This window comes from Peromyscus californicus, unplaced genomic scaffold (assembly GCF_007827085.1).
Source record: "Peromyscus californicus insignis strain IS unplaced genomic scaffold, ASM782708v3 Scaffold_7__1_contigs__length_154581171, whole genome shotgun sequence".
Taxonomy (NCBI): domain Eukaryota; kingdom Metazoa; phylum Chordata; class Mammalia; order Rodentia; family Cricetidae; genus Peromyscus; species Peromyscus californicus.
In genome coordinates this window covers 125,151,667-125,166,958 of record NW_026294595.1, presented here as the reverse complement: position 1 = coordinate 125,166,958, position 15,292 = coordinate 125,151,667, and the positions used below count along the sequence as shown (strand labels likewise).

General features: G+C 49.1%; 1 protein-coding gene across 5 annotated transcripts in view; it reads left to right on the top strand.

The window, feature by feature from the left end:
- Positions 1 to 15,013, top strand: part of Ninl (ninein like) — a 78,154-nt gene extending 63,141 nt beyond the window's left edge. For 4 of the 5 annotated variants that reach the window (XM_052724678.1, XM_052724677.1, XM_052724676.1 and 1 more), the window contains 8 exons: positions 1,618 to 2,703; positions 5,468 to 5,572; positions 5,890 to 5,959; positions 7,840 to 7,998; positions 8,678 to 8,791; positions 9,701 to 9,868; positions 10,350 to 10,463; positions 14,178 to 15,013. In XM_052724678.1, coding sequence (XP_052580638.1) covers positions 1,618 to 2,703; positions 5,468 to 5,572; positions 5,890 to 5,959; positions 7,840 to 7,998; positions 8,678 to 8,791; positions 9,701 to 9,868; positions 10,350 to 10,463; positions 14,178 to 14,369 — 2,008 coding nt within the window. In that variant the 3' untranslated portion in view covers positions 14,370 to 15,013. The remainder of the gene's footprint in view (positions 1 to 1,617; positions 2,704 to 5,467; positions 5,573 to 5,889; positions 5,960 to 7,839; positions 7,999 to 8,677; positions 8,792 to 9,700; positions 9,869 to 10,349; positions 10,464 to 14,177) is intronic. The other variant, XM_052724675.1, reaches the window with a different exon arrangement.
- Positions 15,014 to 15,292: the final 279 nt, after the last annotated feature.

The window sequence follows — 15,292 nt, the reverse complement described above, 5'->3', positions numbered from 1 at the left end:
GTTCTAATACCAGTGAAGGAATGCTTCAGCAATAGGGTAGATGACTTTGCCAATGAGTGTGAGGGCAAGCAGGCAAAAATCAAAAGCTTCCTTCTTCCATGTCCTTTTATGTGGGCTGCCACCAGAAGGTGTGGCCGGGATTTTAGGTAGGCCTTCTCACTTCAAATGATTCAACCAAGACAATCCCTCACACATGTACCCAGTTGCTTGGGTTTTAGTTGATTCCAAATATAGCAAAGTTGACAATCAATATTAGTCATCACGGCAGTAGAGGAAGGAAAATCCAGAAGCCCCTCTAAATAGACAGTTAATTTGGGTTGAGAAAAGTCTTGAAAAACTAAAATATTTGTACCAGGAAGGAAAGGGTCACTTGGAAACTGAATGTGGTGGGTTTTATTGTGTCAGTTACCTGAGAAATGTCACCTGCCCTCTATTCCTTGAAGCTGACTTGGTAGAGTCAGTACTTAGTTACTGGGGACACATAGGCAGTGGAGGTTGTTGCCCCACAAAAAATGGTCCTTCCTACCTCCTGGCCCAGCCACCCTCATGTTGGGGGCCAGACCCTCCCACTGGCTAGACTGAGCAGACGGTTCCCTTGGATGTTATCTGGAGGCTTGTTGGGTCCAGATGTTGACAGTGGAGGGTTGCATCCCTGTCATGTGACAGCCACAGCTCAGGTGGCTGTCATGGTGTCAGTTCCTGTTAAAGTGGGCGCTCTCCTTGGTGGGAGGGAATTGAGAGTAGCCAGAAAACAGGATGTGAAGGGGAGAGAATCAGAGCCTCCTCTCCCTCCCTTGGGGATGATAGCAGGGACACTGGGGACCTGAGGGAACTGACTGTCGCAGTCTTGAGGGGCGGAAGCAGCCATCTTCAGGTCACATGCTCTCCCCAGACCTTAAGCCATCTCCTCTTAAACATGAGGATTGTGTTAAGGGACTGGAACAAAGCTCCTTTGGGGCCTGGTGTGGCGCCTGAAGGCAGAGGCATGGGAGCCCTCTTTCTTGCAGCATCCAGGAAGTACCAGGCTCCTCCTTCCCGGGGAGCTGCTCAGCTGGGCGCCTGGTAGCTTCTCCGTGGAGGTGGAGCCACAGCTGGTCCAACTGTACTTACGTCCCCTGCCAGGATGCACAGCATGCCTCACCAAGCTGGGTGTTTCTGTCTAGCCCTTCCCTCACTCCTACATTCTCTCCACTTTCTCTGGGCTCATGAGACCCCAGGCCAAACCACTTACAGAGTTTTCAAGGGGAATTCTGAGTGTGGGTCAATTTTACCTCTCTCACTAACACCTGGGACCAGCGCTGCCCAGCAGCACTCAGTGCAAGGCCCCCAGTCAAACTTTATTAAGCACTTGCAGTGTGCCCAAGGACAGGAATTTGAATAGTAACCTCTATTACCTTTAAGCTGTCAGACATGGTGAATGATTCTGTGCTGTGGAATCCACAAAGGACTCCAGGGAAGGAACAGGGCATCCTGACACAGAGTAGGGCTACAGAAAGGAGGGAGGAGGTTAGCTGGGCACTCAGAGCAGGAGTTCAAGTGGCTTTTTCTTCCATGAGTTTCCGGAAGGGCCTGGGATTCAGCTGGCAGAATCCACAGTGTATGACTGTGTTTCTGCAGGAGAGAGGCAGAAGAAGAGCTGAACCAGAAGCTGTCGTGGCTGGAAGCCCAGCATGCGGCCTGCTGTGAGAGTCTGTCCCTGCAGCATCAGTGTGAGAAGGACCAGCTGCTGCAGACACACCTGCAGCGAGTAAAGGACCTGGCTGCTCAGCTTGACCTGGAGAAGGGGTGGAGGGAGGAGAGGGAGCAGGAGGTCCTGGCACCCTGTCGGAGGCAGCCGTTGAAGCTGCAGGCTGTGATGAGTGAAGAGCAAGCTCGGATCTGCGGGTCATTCACGCTGGAGAAGGAGAAGCTGGAGCAAACCTACAGGAAGCAGGTGGAAGGACTTGCCCGGGAGGCAGATGCACTGCGTGCTCTCCTGAAGGATGGAACCGCTGTGGTGAGTGACCAGCAGGAGAGGACACCCAGCTCCATGTCCCTGGGTCCAGACAGCAGGCCGCAGCCACCAGTCCAGCAAGCTGTCAGTCCTGATGGAAGGACAGGGGCGCCAGCAGAAGAGTGGCCTGGCCAAGAGAGAGCTAAGGGGAATGAACTTCCTGGTCAGCCTTGTAATACAGTTGCCATGCCAAGGCCAGCCCCTAGCCCGGTGTCCAGAAGGTCCTCGGAGAGCCTGGGGGTCAGAGACAACCATCAAGGTCCACTCAGTGCTGAGGAGGGAACTGTCCCAAAGGAGCCAGAGCCTCCTGCTAGGACCTTACCAGGCCAGGGCCAGAAGCTGCCCTTGCCCACTCAGCCCCAGATGTTGGAGCCATGGTTGGGCCCAGCTGCTCTGGACAGGAAGCCAGCTCCTGTTGGGTTTCAGGGACAGGCTTCAGAGGAGCCAACTGGGGATACTGAGGGTGTCCAAGAGACTTGGCTCCAGTTCAGGGGAGAAGCTTCCAGCATGAGGCTCTCACTGCCCTGCTCTGAGCTCCCAGATCCACAAGAGGCCAAGTTTAAGCACCTTGCCATTCTCGGGGAGACAGAAGCCAGAGTGACATCAGTGATGTCCGAGAGTGAGATGAATGATGTGAAGACCAAACTTCTGCAGCTGGAAGATGTTGTCCGGGCTCTTGAAAAAGAAGCGGACTCCAGAGAGAATTACAGGTTTGTCACTGCTAGTGATAAAATGCATAAGAGCCCCTCAGACTTGGCCCTAGTGACCACTGTACAGTCCCCCCAGTTTCTAGCTCTTGGCTGCCAGTGTGGCTGTGTAATTAATATTACTTGTGCAGAAATCACAAGCCCACTCCTGTCTCCTGTCTCCCCTGGTCCCTGGGTGTCAGCAAGTGGGTCAAGAAGAGTAGGCCTTTCTGAGGCAGCTGAGCTGGCTCTGGTGTCCCCACATCTCACCTCAGGAGGACTATGCTTTGGAGGCTTCACTTAAGTTGTGAGTTGTCTGAACCCTCTTACCTCCAAGTTTCAGAGAAGCAGGGGTTTGGGGTGCAGCATGCCTCTGTGCCAGGCTCTTGGATGAAAGTGAATCAACAGGGTACTGTGCTAGTTATTAGGCAGCAGCCAATGAGGCTTTCTGTGGAATGGGCCCCTGGCTGCAGTGCTTTGGGTTGGCCTGAGCACTGTCCGGTTTGGGGAACATTACTACATTACTACTACATATCTCATTACTACAGAGCTGTAAATATTTCTGTATCTGTAGCTGATGTCATTGGAATATCCTCCGTGGGAAGGAGGCTGAGGTTTTGGTCTGTTGACCAGATGGCCAGGAGTTGAGATATGGATGGGTACCAATTCTGTCACAGATGCAAGGATCCTGGGAAGGCTTGCCTAAGCTACAGGCCATGGCTTCCAGAGCCTTCTGGCTCCTTCTTTGGCAGTAGAGGAGAATTTGCAGGCACATGATTGTGAACCATATATACTTCTCTTTACTCCCACCAGCCCTCAACCAGGGCACCAAGGAGATACCTGCTCATGTAGAGACAGACTACAGGTCATTACAGGAAGCTCAGACTGGTGACACAGTAGACACACATTCTGTCCCAGGATGGTGCGTGGTCACATATGAAAGATAACAACCATTTCCACTAAAAGGTGAACTCCTGCTCACTGGGGAAGAGTGTGCAGTTGCTTCCATTCTGGGGAACAGTGTGGGGTTTAGGTATGGCACAGTGACATAGCATGTACTTAGCATGAATAAAGTGGGATTGCAGACATGTAAATGTCACTATATAAACAGCTTAAGAAAGCAGACATGGCTTCCTTTCAGCAGGAAACTATCTTCCAAGAATTCACCAAAATAGTGCTGGAGAGATGGCTCAGAGGTTAAGAGCACTGGCTGCTCTTCCAGAGGTCCTGAGTTCAATTCCCAGCAACTACATGGTGGCTCACAACCATCTATGAGATCTGGTGCCCTCTTCAGGCATGCAGGCAACATGCAGGCAGAATGCCGTATACATAATAAATAAATAAATCTTTAAAATAGAGCCCAGCCCCTGTGAATTCATGGTCAGGGAGGGGGAGACGTAAGTGACCCATCAGCCCTCAGCCCTCAGTTCAGCACACTGCTCTTCTAGACAGGCAGGGAGTCTGGGCTAGTGGCACATAGTAGGCCACTGAGCCATCTCTCCAGCCCCATTTGTCACTTTTATTAGCTGACATTCTTCTATGCAGAATTCTCGGAGAAGAGATGGGAGAGAAGAAGGAGAGGGGGTGCCAGCCTAGATAGTAAAAAAGGTTTTCTTAATAAAATTGAAGTTTGCCAGGTGTGGCAGCACATGCCTTTAATCCCAGCACTCAGAAGGCAGAGACAGGCAGATCTGTGTGAGTTCAAGGCCAGCCTCCTCTGCAGAGTGAGTTCCAGGACAGCCAGGGCTGCACAGAGAAACCTTGTCATAAATAAATGTCTCAACAACAGCAACAACAAAAAACAATAAATAAATTAAATTGTAGGACAGCCAGGGCCACACAAAGAAACCCTGTCTCAAAAAAAAAAAAAAAAAAACCTATAAATAAAATAGATTGAAATGTGTTCCTCCGTAAATATTTAAAGCAAAAAACAAGACCAACCCCGGACATTTTTGATGGGCTAGAAGCCCAGCACCCTCCAGGCCTACCTGCATTGTACCCAAAGGGCTCGCTCTTCCTGCAGATATCTACAGGTGTTTCTCCACACCTTTGCCTCTTAAGCAGGTGTCTGTGCAGTGTAGAGTATTGTCCTCAGTACCCTGACTTCTGGTAATTCTAGTGTCTGAGGTTCCTGGGGATCTAATTATGGGTTCGTTTGTTGTTTCTGCTGTCATTCCTGGTGGCCTTTTCACGTGTCTGCTAATCTCTGTGTGCTCACATTTACCTGAGGTTAACCACAAGGAATCTTGAGAGCTTCAGCAGAGGGTGCTTTTCTGTATTGCCTTTGCAGAAAAGTGGGACACCACTCACCTGAGACGGCCCAGGCTTCTTTCTGTGCTCCAAATGTGTGGGTGCCTAGCGTATAGCTTCTCTGCCCTCCTGATGGTGGTGCTGACACAGATACTGTGCTATGGGCCAGCCCAGTTCTCTGAGGCATACTGCTTGCCCACAGCTTCAGTTCAGCTTCCAGTTTTTTGTTTGGTTTGGGGCCCTTGGAGTATGGCCTCTGTGAAGATGGCATACACTCCAAGTGACTTGGCTCTTCACAGGCTCTAGGTGTCTGCCTAGTCCAGGAGCTGAGTGCGTGTAGGAGTTGTGGGTGTGGTTCAAAGGGCCTGACGTTCAGGGAGTACACACCAGAGCTTGCTCCCCTGGAGACAGGGAATACCCTTGTGCTTGTCTCCTCCTGAGAGGGGATGCAGCCTGCAGTTTTCAATGAGCTGGCTGTGAGGTTGTGTCCAGCTTACCCCTTCCAGCTCTCAACTGGCCTCTTCAACTTTAACCACAGGGCTGAGTTTCAGAGGCTTTCTGAAGAAAACTGCATGTTGAAAAGTGACCTGGGGAGGATTCAACTGGAACTAGAAACTTCAGAGAGCAGAAACGAAACACAGAGGTAAGGTGGGCCTCATGGTTCCCTAGACCTGTGTCCTGCAGCCTATTGATACTCTAGAATGAGCTTAGGAGGGGCAGGTGAGTGGGGGACTGTGAGAAGATGTGCAAGCTTCGGGGCTCTGCAGAAATGTCCCACATGGCACTTGAGGGCTGGGGCTGCCAGTGTTTGGAGGGGAGCAGAGCCTAGCACAGCCTGATGGTGGTCCACTGTGCTATTCTCCAGCCTTTACTATGGGCATCTGCAAGTCAGTGAGTCGGAGCTGGGACAGGGCTGAGCCCAAGCTATGACGTGATGTTTTTAATCTGCTTCTTTAACAGGCAGGAAATTGAGGTTTTGAAGACAGACAAGGAACAGGCCTGCTTTGACCTGGAAGAGCTTGGCATACAGGTTGGATACTGACTGGCATGAGGGTGCCACCTCCCTTTCTTAGTGTCTTAAAGTGGTTTCTCTCTAGTGAAAGAAGAGTAGAGAATTTTTTCCCTACAAGTTCCAGTTGCAGCCGACCCCAGCTCTCTTCCTCATGTCCCTGGCGAGGATCCGAAGGCCCCTCCCTAGGTTGGCAGCTCTCCCAACTGTTAGCAGTCATGAGTGCCATCCAGTCTCCTTCAGTCTCCACATGGTAGTCCCTCCGTGAGTATCTGTGTCCTCACCTCCTCTCACGAGGACTCCAGTATCACCTCAGTTATTCTTTAAAGCACTCCTCTCCAAATCTAGTCAACTCTCTGGGGTGCTATGGTTAGGATCTCAAGATTTGAATTTTGGGGAGGACATGCCTCAGCCCTTAACAATGCCAGCCAAAGTACAGTATTGATAGATTCTTAGAGCATATTTAGATCCCCCAGTTTTCATACCTGTCCTCATTGGCTGCTTGTAGATTGGATGCTGCATAATTGTATCAACTGAGTAGACTTTTGCCTATGTTCTTGGAAGACACGTGACTGGTGTTCCTGCTGGGGAATTCCTGTTACCTTTTAGCTGCCATGCCAGCTTTCCCACCTGGCAACCCCAGTCTTCCCTCCCTTCCAGAAATGTCATTTCAAAGTGTAATGTAAGTGGGACTATACCAAGTGTGGCCTTTGGGGTTGTCTTTTGTCACACATCACCCTTCCCTGGTGAGTTTTGGGGACTCTGTGTAGCCACAGTTTCTCATTGTTGCTATATCTGTGTTTCCTGTGTGTGTGTTCTTCTGAGTCGTATCATGACACTGTGTTCTTAAACACTTCAGCAGGTGTGTCCCCAATAGGTGCATCTTTTACTAAACGCAATCTTGCTCTAATGCCGAAGAGACTTAACTGTGCTAGCTCAGGTCATACATTGCTTCAGTGATCCAAAAGTTACACAGTAAGCAGCTGGCATATTGTATGTAACTATCAGACCTTTTTTTGGCATAAGCCAGCCACTTTGTCTTGTTTGCATAGTAAAGGGGTTAGAGAATGAGCCTGGCACATCTCTGGTGATGTGCCTTGACCAGCACCATCATCACCATCATGTAGCTGAGAAGACTGGATAGCTGAGGTGATCAGTAGCATTCCTAACGTGCAGGTCTGTGGGCATGGCACTTCTCTGTGGGGCCAGGTTCTGAGGAGTGTCCTAGGCAGAGGTACCAGAGGTCAGCATCCAAGAGGGTCAGGTGGATACTTCTTCCCATGGATCCCATGGAGACTCATGGAAGCTCAGGGTGGACACATGTCCAGTCACATGGCAAACAAGGACCCAGGGGACACTGCTGGGTACAGATATGTAAGCATGGTCGTCTGCAGTGACTCATTAGCTCTAATTGAGCCAGAATACCTGCTTTTCTCCGTGACACTGGCTTTTGGAAGAGACTGTTCTTTCACAGGCTGTCCCTGTTGTCTCTGTTAGCTGCTTCCTCAGGATGCCATGCTGTTTGGTCCTATGTTACCTGTTTGACTTGCAGACCAGAAGAATGATAAAGACTGGAAGGCATCAGAAGGGTAGTTTGGTGGCTGTGGTATATAATGACCTCTGGTGGCCTGGGTTGTCTCTTGTCTTACAGAACAGAGCAGGGTTTCTAGTTCTCAGCTCTACTGGCTGCTAAGGTTGGATCATCTCCTGCCTTCTGTGTACAAGTACAGCCTCTGCCCACTTGCCCAGCTTCTTTGATTACTTAAAATGTCTCCAGGAGGTGCCAGATGCCCACAGGGAGAAAAAGTCAGCCCTGGTTGGGAAACTCTGGAATGATCTGAATTGAGCTGCTGTTTAAAAGCATTTTTTTAAAAAATATGTTTTAACTCTTTTTGCTGTAGACTCAGAAATACAAAGATGAATTGTCACAGCTCAACTGCAGGATCCTTCAGCTGGAAGGGGACACTTCTGCCCTCCATACCCAGAAGGAGGAAAATCGTGTTGCCATCCAGCTGTTAATGCAGAAGCTGGAGGAGGCAGGGTGCCGGGAGGAGCAGCAGGTCAGAGGCCAGGCTGTACCTAGGGAGTGGTTGGAAGGAGGGCCTACTGGGGGGTAGAGGCCGAGGAGGTAGGTGGGTACCCCCAAAAGTGAAGTAAAGGGCGAGCCCTGGAGAAATGGGTCAGCCCGAGCAGCTCTGGCACAGCCACCAGGATGTAGAAAGGGAACAAACTGTGTTACTGCAGGCGACAGAGCCACTGGTGAGGGTCTCCAGCTTTCTTAAGTAAATAGCAAGAGCCTGAGAGTGTCCCTGTGTGTTGGCATTGTAATTTTGCTTGGGAAAATTGTACCTAAAAGCATTATGGATTTGGCTGGAAGTGTTTTTATTGATGTCCTGTTTATAATAGAAAAGCAGGGCCAGAATCAATTTGAACATCAGCAGTAGGTGAATGAGTAAATGATGGCGCAGCCATTAGATACCATGTTCTCAAATAGCAGTGTTTGGGAATGATCCAGGTTCCATAACTACAGGACACTATGTGCTTTCTGATACGAGCTCACAGTAGATGTGCACTTGGATAGAAGAGGGTAAAGAAATTAGGTGTGGGCCTCAGGCTCTCAGGGTCAGGGGAGATAAAAATCCTGCAGTCTGTAGCTTTCTTATTTCTGTGTCTGTGTGTCAGGCTGTGCTTATGATTATGAAAATATTTTTGGGTTTTTTTGTTGTTTCTTATAAACAGGGTGTCCAAATCCAAAACCTTGAAGTTGAACTTGAACGTGTAAATGAGGAATGCCAGGGCTTACGACTGTCACAGGCAGAGCTGACAGAAAGCCTCAAAGAAAGTCAAGACCAGGTGGGTAGATGAGGTGGTTGGAAGTACTTGGTCTAGTCCTAGGCTATGAGAAGTATCAACAGTAGACTGACAGATCTAGCCCAAAGATGTTATTGGGCCAGCCAGATGCTCCACAGCTGACCAGGAACTCACTGGGCTCAGAGGCATCCCCACTCTGTTAGTTACATGGACAGATCAGCTTTGCCTCAAACACGATCTGATAGAGCTAGGCTTCTCACTCCTGTCTCTGGGATCTTGGCGGTAAACGGACTGTGGCAGCGGTGCTTCTGAGCTGTCAAGGGTGTTCTGTGTTTCAGATAAAGCATCCAGCATCACTTATTGAACTTGTGTTTCGGTCTTACCTTTAATTGCTTGATTGAAGGAGTTGGCTAAGTTATGCATAGTTTAATAGCAGAGACTGCTCATAGCCATGCTGAGCTCTGTGGCTCTGGTCCCCTGGGTTTAGGACCTTATGCTGCAGTCAATTCCATCCCTGTCCCCAATGTCCTCAATGCCTTGTATATTAATCACACTCTAGGACCTGAGCCATAGCCAAGTCTCAGGACCATGAAATCCCTTCCCTGTGTAAGGAAACCAGGCAGGGCTCACATGGCCTGTACCTCACTCTGGTCACATGAAGTAGGTCATGATGGATAGTGAATGGAACAGAACCTGATCTAGCAGCTGTTGTTTTGAGGGTTCCAGACACAATCTTTCCCTACCACATTGCATGGAGACACTGTGGCTAGTGGGAACTTAGTTCTGAGTCCCCGAAGACTGCTGTACACACACAGGCAGGTCGCACAGCACAGGGAGTGGGCCTTTATGTCCTCTCTGGGGTGACCTTAACAGAGGCTATAACACTAACACTTTCACTATGTCTGGTAATGACTCTGCATTTATCAGTCATGCCAAAACTTGTCCTTATAGCTGCACAGTGCCCAGCTGTCACTGGAGACTGCACAGTCCCAGCATGGCCGGATTGTCAAGCACCTGCAGGAGCAAATGGGTCAGTTGGTTCCTAGAGCTCATGTAGTTGAGCTACAGCACCTGCTCAACCTTGAGGAGGAGGCTGGGAGACGCCTAAATGCACAGCAGGTAAGTAGGGATGTGCTACTTCCTGCTAGCTGCTTGGGAAAAGGCATTAAGGACAAGGAATATGGAACAGAAAGGGACATCTAATAGAAGCTGAGGGTAGATCAGGGTCATAGTTGAAGACTAGGAAGCCAGCCAACCCTAATGGCCCCTCCAGCCAGATTCCACAGGTCCTCCCAAACTCAGTTTGTCTTCAGATCACACCATCATAGTCATCATTGGTGAAGAGTGACATCATTGCGGAAACTCATTTGGTAGTGGTCATTTATGATTAAGATTCTGAGGACAGAGTGGTCTACAGTGTCTCCCTGAACTAGAGAAAGAGGTGGTTACTATAGCCTGGGAGACATTGCTGATATCTGCGCAGCTAGCTGATCATCTATATCATGCTCAGATTTGTGCACTTAGTCATTTTTTTCACTTAAAAAACCACCCAGGGGCACTGCTTGTGGTACAAGCACTGGTGTGTGTAACTTCTGTGCAGGAAGAATACAGGCAGCAACTGAAGGCCAAGGAGGACCAGGTAGAGGATGCTGAGGCTCGGCTACGCAATGTGGAGTGGCTGCTCCAGGAGAAGGTGGAGGAGCTTCGAGAACAGGTGAGTACAGCCTCTTGCCCTTCCTCCACAAACTCCCCTCCCCATGGCCCAGGAAGGCTCTGTTTCCAGAACCTAGATAGAGATCCATGAAGGAAGGGTTCATTCAGAAGCACAGGCAGAAAGTGCATAATTTTTCTTTAGTAATTACTAATCCAGGGAGATGGACTTCTGAATACATGTCATACTGTATTTGTATATCATTCCAAAATTGTGGCTGCCATTCTCAGGGTGGACACTATCCATTTATCCTTTGGCTTCTCAGTCGTCAGATGCTCCTCCCTAACCCAGGACGGGTTCTTTGTGAAGGCTGTCTGAGGGATCTCACTCTAGAGGCAGAGACAGACCTTAGATAGCACAGGTGACCTCAGCTTTAGTCCTTACTCATACTCTGAAGATGGGAGATTGGAGGGAGGGTCAAGGAGGGTGGGCAGAGCCACTCACTCAGAGGCTGTGCTATCCCTGGCAGGAGCCAGGTGGACTTAGCAAGGCTCTCTACTGGGTCAGACTATCCTGTATGTTAGAGGGGGAAGGCATTTGCACTGTGATCACAGAGCAGCATGGGAAACACATCCTCCTGTGCTGGGGGCCCTGTGGATGAGGTATATGGTGTACCCAAAGGACCCTCAAATGAGTCCAGCAGGACGAGACATGTGTGCCTTTCCTTCACAGGCCTCATGGGCTGTGTGGAAGGATCTAGTCCAGAGTCACCCTGTGTAATCTATCCTCTTCTGCATCCTCCTCCTCAACCTCACTGTCTCCTGGACTCCGGTTACAATGTGGCCTCACTTCCACTTAACCCCTTGTATTCACCTGTTTATCTCTTGTCTAGGAAACGTTAATTCTGGTCAAACTCTGTAGCTGCTACACACTTCCCACGCCTGCCCTGCTGAAGGGACCTCCCTGCCTGAGCTCCCCTAACCTCATAGCACTGTCCCTGCTGCGTATTTCACAGGACACGCTGTTGATGCTTCTGACCCCTTGCTACCTAATGCCCTACACCTGCCCTACCTCCTATGAACATGTTCTTTGGCACTGTCTAATCTTGTTACTGCCTGCATCCCACTCCTCCCAGCTGCTGGCTCAACCAGAGACCTTGGGGCCGTGGCCACCTCCTCCCCTACACCTTGTATCATATTTCAGCTTCACCTTGGACACCAAAGCCAGCCACTTGTCATCCCACCTACTCCTAACTGGCTTCCTTCACCCTCCCTTGTCTGCACTCAGCCCAGGGGCAGAAGCCAGCTTTTAAATCACAACAGTCTTAACAAGTAAGATGTGCTGAAAAAAACAACAAAAATTCTAAAGGGCTGGGGAAACAGCTCAGCTGGTAAAGTGTGGGAGGCAGGCAGACACAGGATTCCTAGAGTTCTCTGGTCAATCAGCCCTAGCCAAAGGAGGGATGGAAATACACCTTATCAAATAAGAGTGCGTACTGCTTGCTCTTACAGAAGTACTGGAGTTTGGTTTCTAACATCCAAGTTGGGTGGCAGACAACTGCCTTTAACACCAGCTCCAGGGGATCCAATGCCCTCTTCTGACCTCCAAGGGCACCAGCACTTATGCCTGTACTCACACACACAGACACACAACATACATATAATTAAAAATAAAAAAAGAAGCCGGGCGGTGGTGGCGCACGCCTTTAATCCCAGCACTCGGGAGGCAGAGCCAGGCGGATCTCTGTGAGTTCGAGGCCAGCCTGGGCTACCAAGTGAGTTCCAGGAAAGGCGCAAAGCTACACAGAGAAACCCTGTCTCGAAAAACCAAAAAAAAAAAAGAAAAAAAAAAAAGAAAAATAAAAAAAGAAGCAATTGAGGAAGACTCCAGACTTCAACCTCTAGCCTCCAGATGATTGTATACACACATCAACAGACACACCTAAACACACACACACACACACACACACACACACACACACACACACACACAAAATTCTGCTGATAGAGTTCCCTTCCTTTGCCTTGCTCCCCATTACATAATTCTGAGCCCTTCTGCCTCCTTGTCATGAATGTCACATGTCAGAAGCATTTGGACACATTTCTGTCTTTCTATAATGTCAGAACTGATTAGATTAGTCATAAATTCACAAGCTGCTATATCCATGTCCTTGGCTACAGTTTGACAAGTACTTCTGGTTTCCCATGGTAACTGCCCACTGACAATCATAGGCTCTTTTATTGCAGACTTAACTAATAGTAACTGTTGTACCACATACTGCATTTCACACAATAATCTACAAACATGTAGGCCACAGGATGAAAGAACAGGTCAGACTGCAGCATTCAGGGGTGTCCTGAAGCTGAAGATGGAGCTGATACAGGTGCACAGAAGAGCGAGACAGTGAGGCAGACAAGGAGTGCAGGCGCAGAGCTGGGCACTGCAGGTGTGTCAGGTCAGGTAGAGGCCAAGGGTCAGCTTGAGGTCGCTCAGTGTCACATGCAAGAAAAACTACGCTTGAACTGCAGCCCGGGAAAAAGGCAAGATTCCTCCCCTGTGGCAGTTTTCCTGGACGAGGCTTGGGCTGAGGGACCTCATGACTAGAGGTGTGTCCGCTGCATGCTAGCCCTGCACTGCTGCTCCCTTTAGTCTCAGGCAAGGGGTTACTGATGGAGTGGCTGAGCTCCTGGGCCTGGTGTTCCCGACACATTAGTTGGTGCCTCCTGGTGTGCCGCAGATGGCTTCTTTACTTGAATATACAGGACACAGCCATGCTTTTCTTGCCACTTATATTCCAAACACAGTAATTCCATTTGAGGCTGTTGCTTTATAACATGGAGCCATCCAAGGCTAGGCACAGGCTAAAAGCTGCTACTCACACAAGAATAAGCTAGGACAGGCCCAGCCTGTTCTCACTTCTACTCCAAGTCTGTGGAACCATAGCTCTCCCCAAGCAGTGCTAGCCACAGGGCCTCTGTATGCGTCCTTCCTCTGCAGTGCTCACGCCGGCTTTGACTAGCCTTTTGACTTGATTGCTCACGCCGGCTTTGACTAGCCTTTTGACTTGATTGCTCACGCCGGCTTTGACTAGCCTTTTGACTCGATTCCTATCTCTGTCCTTAGAGCGGCCCTACCCTGTTCATCCCACCACAATGGCACACACTGCTCCGCTTCCTTTGCACGTTTGTTTCCGGCTGCCTCCATTGTTAGCGTGTTCTGCCACAGCACTGGTGTTGCCAGAGTAGGCACAGTGATTATGTCCATGTACTCCATGTGGCCTCATGGAGCCCAGCGCTCAGATCTCTGTGCCTATGTGTTTTGAACAAGGACACAGCAAGGGCCACTGCCTGGAGATGTCGGTTTCCATCACTGAAACCTGTCCAGACTCCTTGTACCTAGTAACTGGCTCACACACCTAGCTACAGGGTGGCTGTAACCACTCAGTGTGTCCCACATGGCATCACCATGGCAGAGCACATAGACATAAACCAAGCATTCTGGAAACTTGAAGGTTTCATTGTTTCTTCACTGAACAGCAGGGTTTTCATTTTGTGGCAAAGACAGTCATAAATTTGTCTTAAGTTTTCTCCACATAGTTCTGCAGATTCTCACTTTTCTCCCTTATGTCAGGGAACAGAAATTGTCATTGTATCCAGTATGTATGTGTGTCAGAACTCAAGAACGCCAAGGGTAGGGCTGGAGCAGAGGATGAGGGGCAGGCTGGCCTAGCAGCCTGCAGCAGTTCACAGGAAAAGTGTGGCTCTCTCCTCTGTCTAGTTGGAGAAGAACACCAAATCTGATCTGCTGCTCAAGGAACTGTATGTGGAAAATGCCCACCTCATGAAAGCTGTTCAGCTCACAGAAGAGAAGCAGCGAGGTGCTGAGAGGAAAAACTGTGTCTTGGAAGAAAAAGTTCGAGCTCTCAACAAACTGATCAGTAAGATGGCACCAGCGTCACTTTCTGTGTAGAAGCTGCTGATTCCTAGAGTTCACGTGAAGGAATGTCTCTTCAAATAATGCTACTCTGATGCCATAATTTTCTATGGCTCACTAGCCACACTTCCTAGACACGTAAGGACTGAGTCCTGTTCACCCTACAAGCATTCAAAGAATGTCTACTATGTGCCAGGTGCTGGGAAGTCAGTCTCAAGTAACACCCTGGGTTAAGTCCCCAAGTTTAAAGACAGGCTCTCAGGAAAGAGCAGCAGAAAGAAAGTGGCTGAGTATTTTGAGTGTTGTGCTTTGGGCTGGAAGACTGGAATGCAGAATCAGGTTCTGGGTGGGCTCTGTCATCAGAGCTCTCCGTGTGGGTCAGTACACCCCAGGAAGAGGGCGTCCCCCAGCAGTCCTCTGCTGCTCCTTAGAGGTGGAAGGGAGGGAGGGAGGGAGGCATCTGAGGTGGTGGGCTCAGGGATAGCAGTGTTTGTTGATGCAAGTGCAATCTCATTACAGAAATGTTATCACACTGGAAATTGTACATATTTTTTTAAAAAAGGTATAGTTTTATAACTGAGATATACCTAAATTATGACCATTTGGTTTACTACTGTGATATGAAAAGTTACTGTATTTTCAATAACTTCTTTCCTATTAAAATTGATTTAACTCTTTAAGTTTTTTAAAATTGTAAATTATTCACACATAAGTAAAAAGTTGTATTTATCACTATGGGGCTAGGAAGAAGGTTCGGTGGACAAAGTGCTTGATGGACAAGCATGAGGACAGCGTTTGGACTCTTCCAATAAAAATACAAACAGGGATGGATAGGTATAGTGGCGCATGCCTTAATCCAATGGTTCTCAACTCGTAAGTCACAACCCCTTTGGGGATCACATATCAGATATCCTGCATATCAGATATTTATATTATAACTCCTAACAGTAGCAAAATTG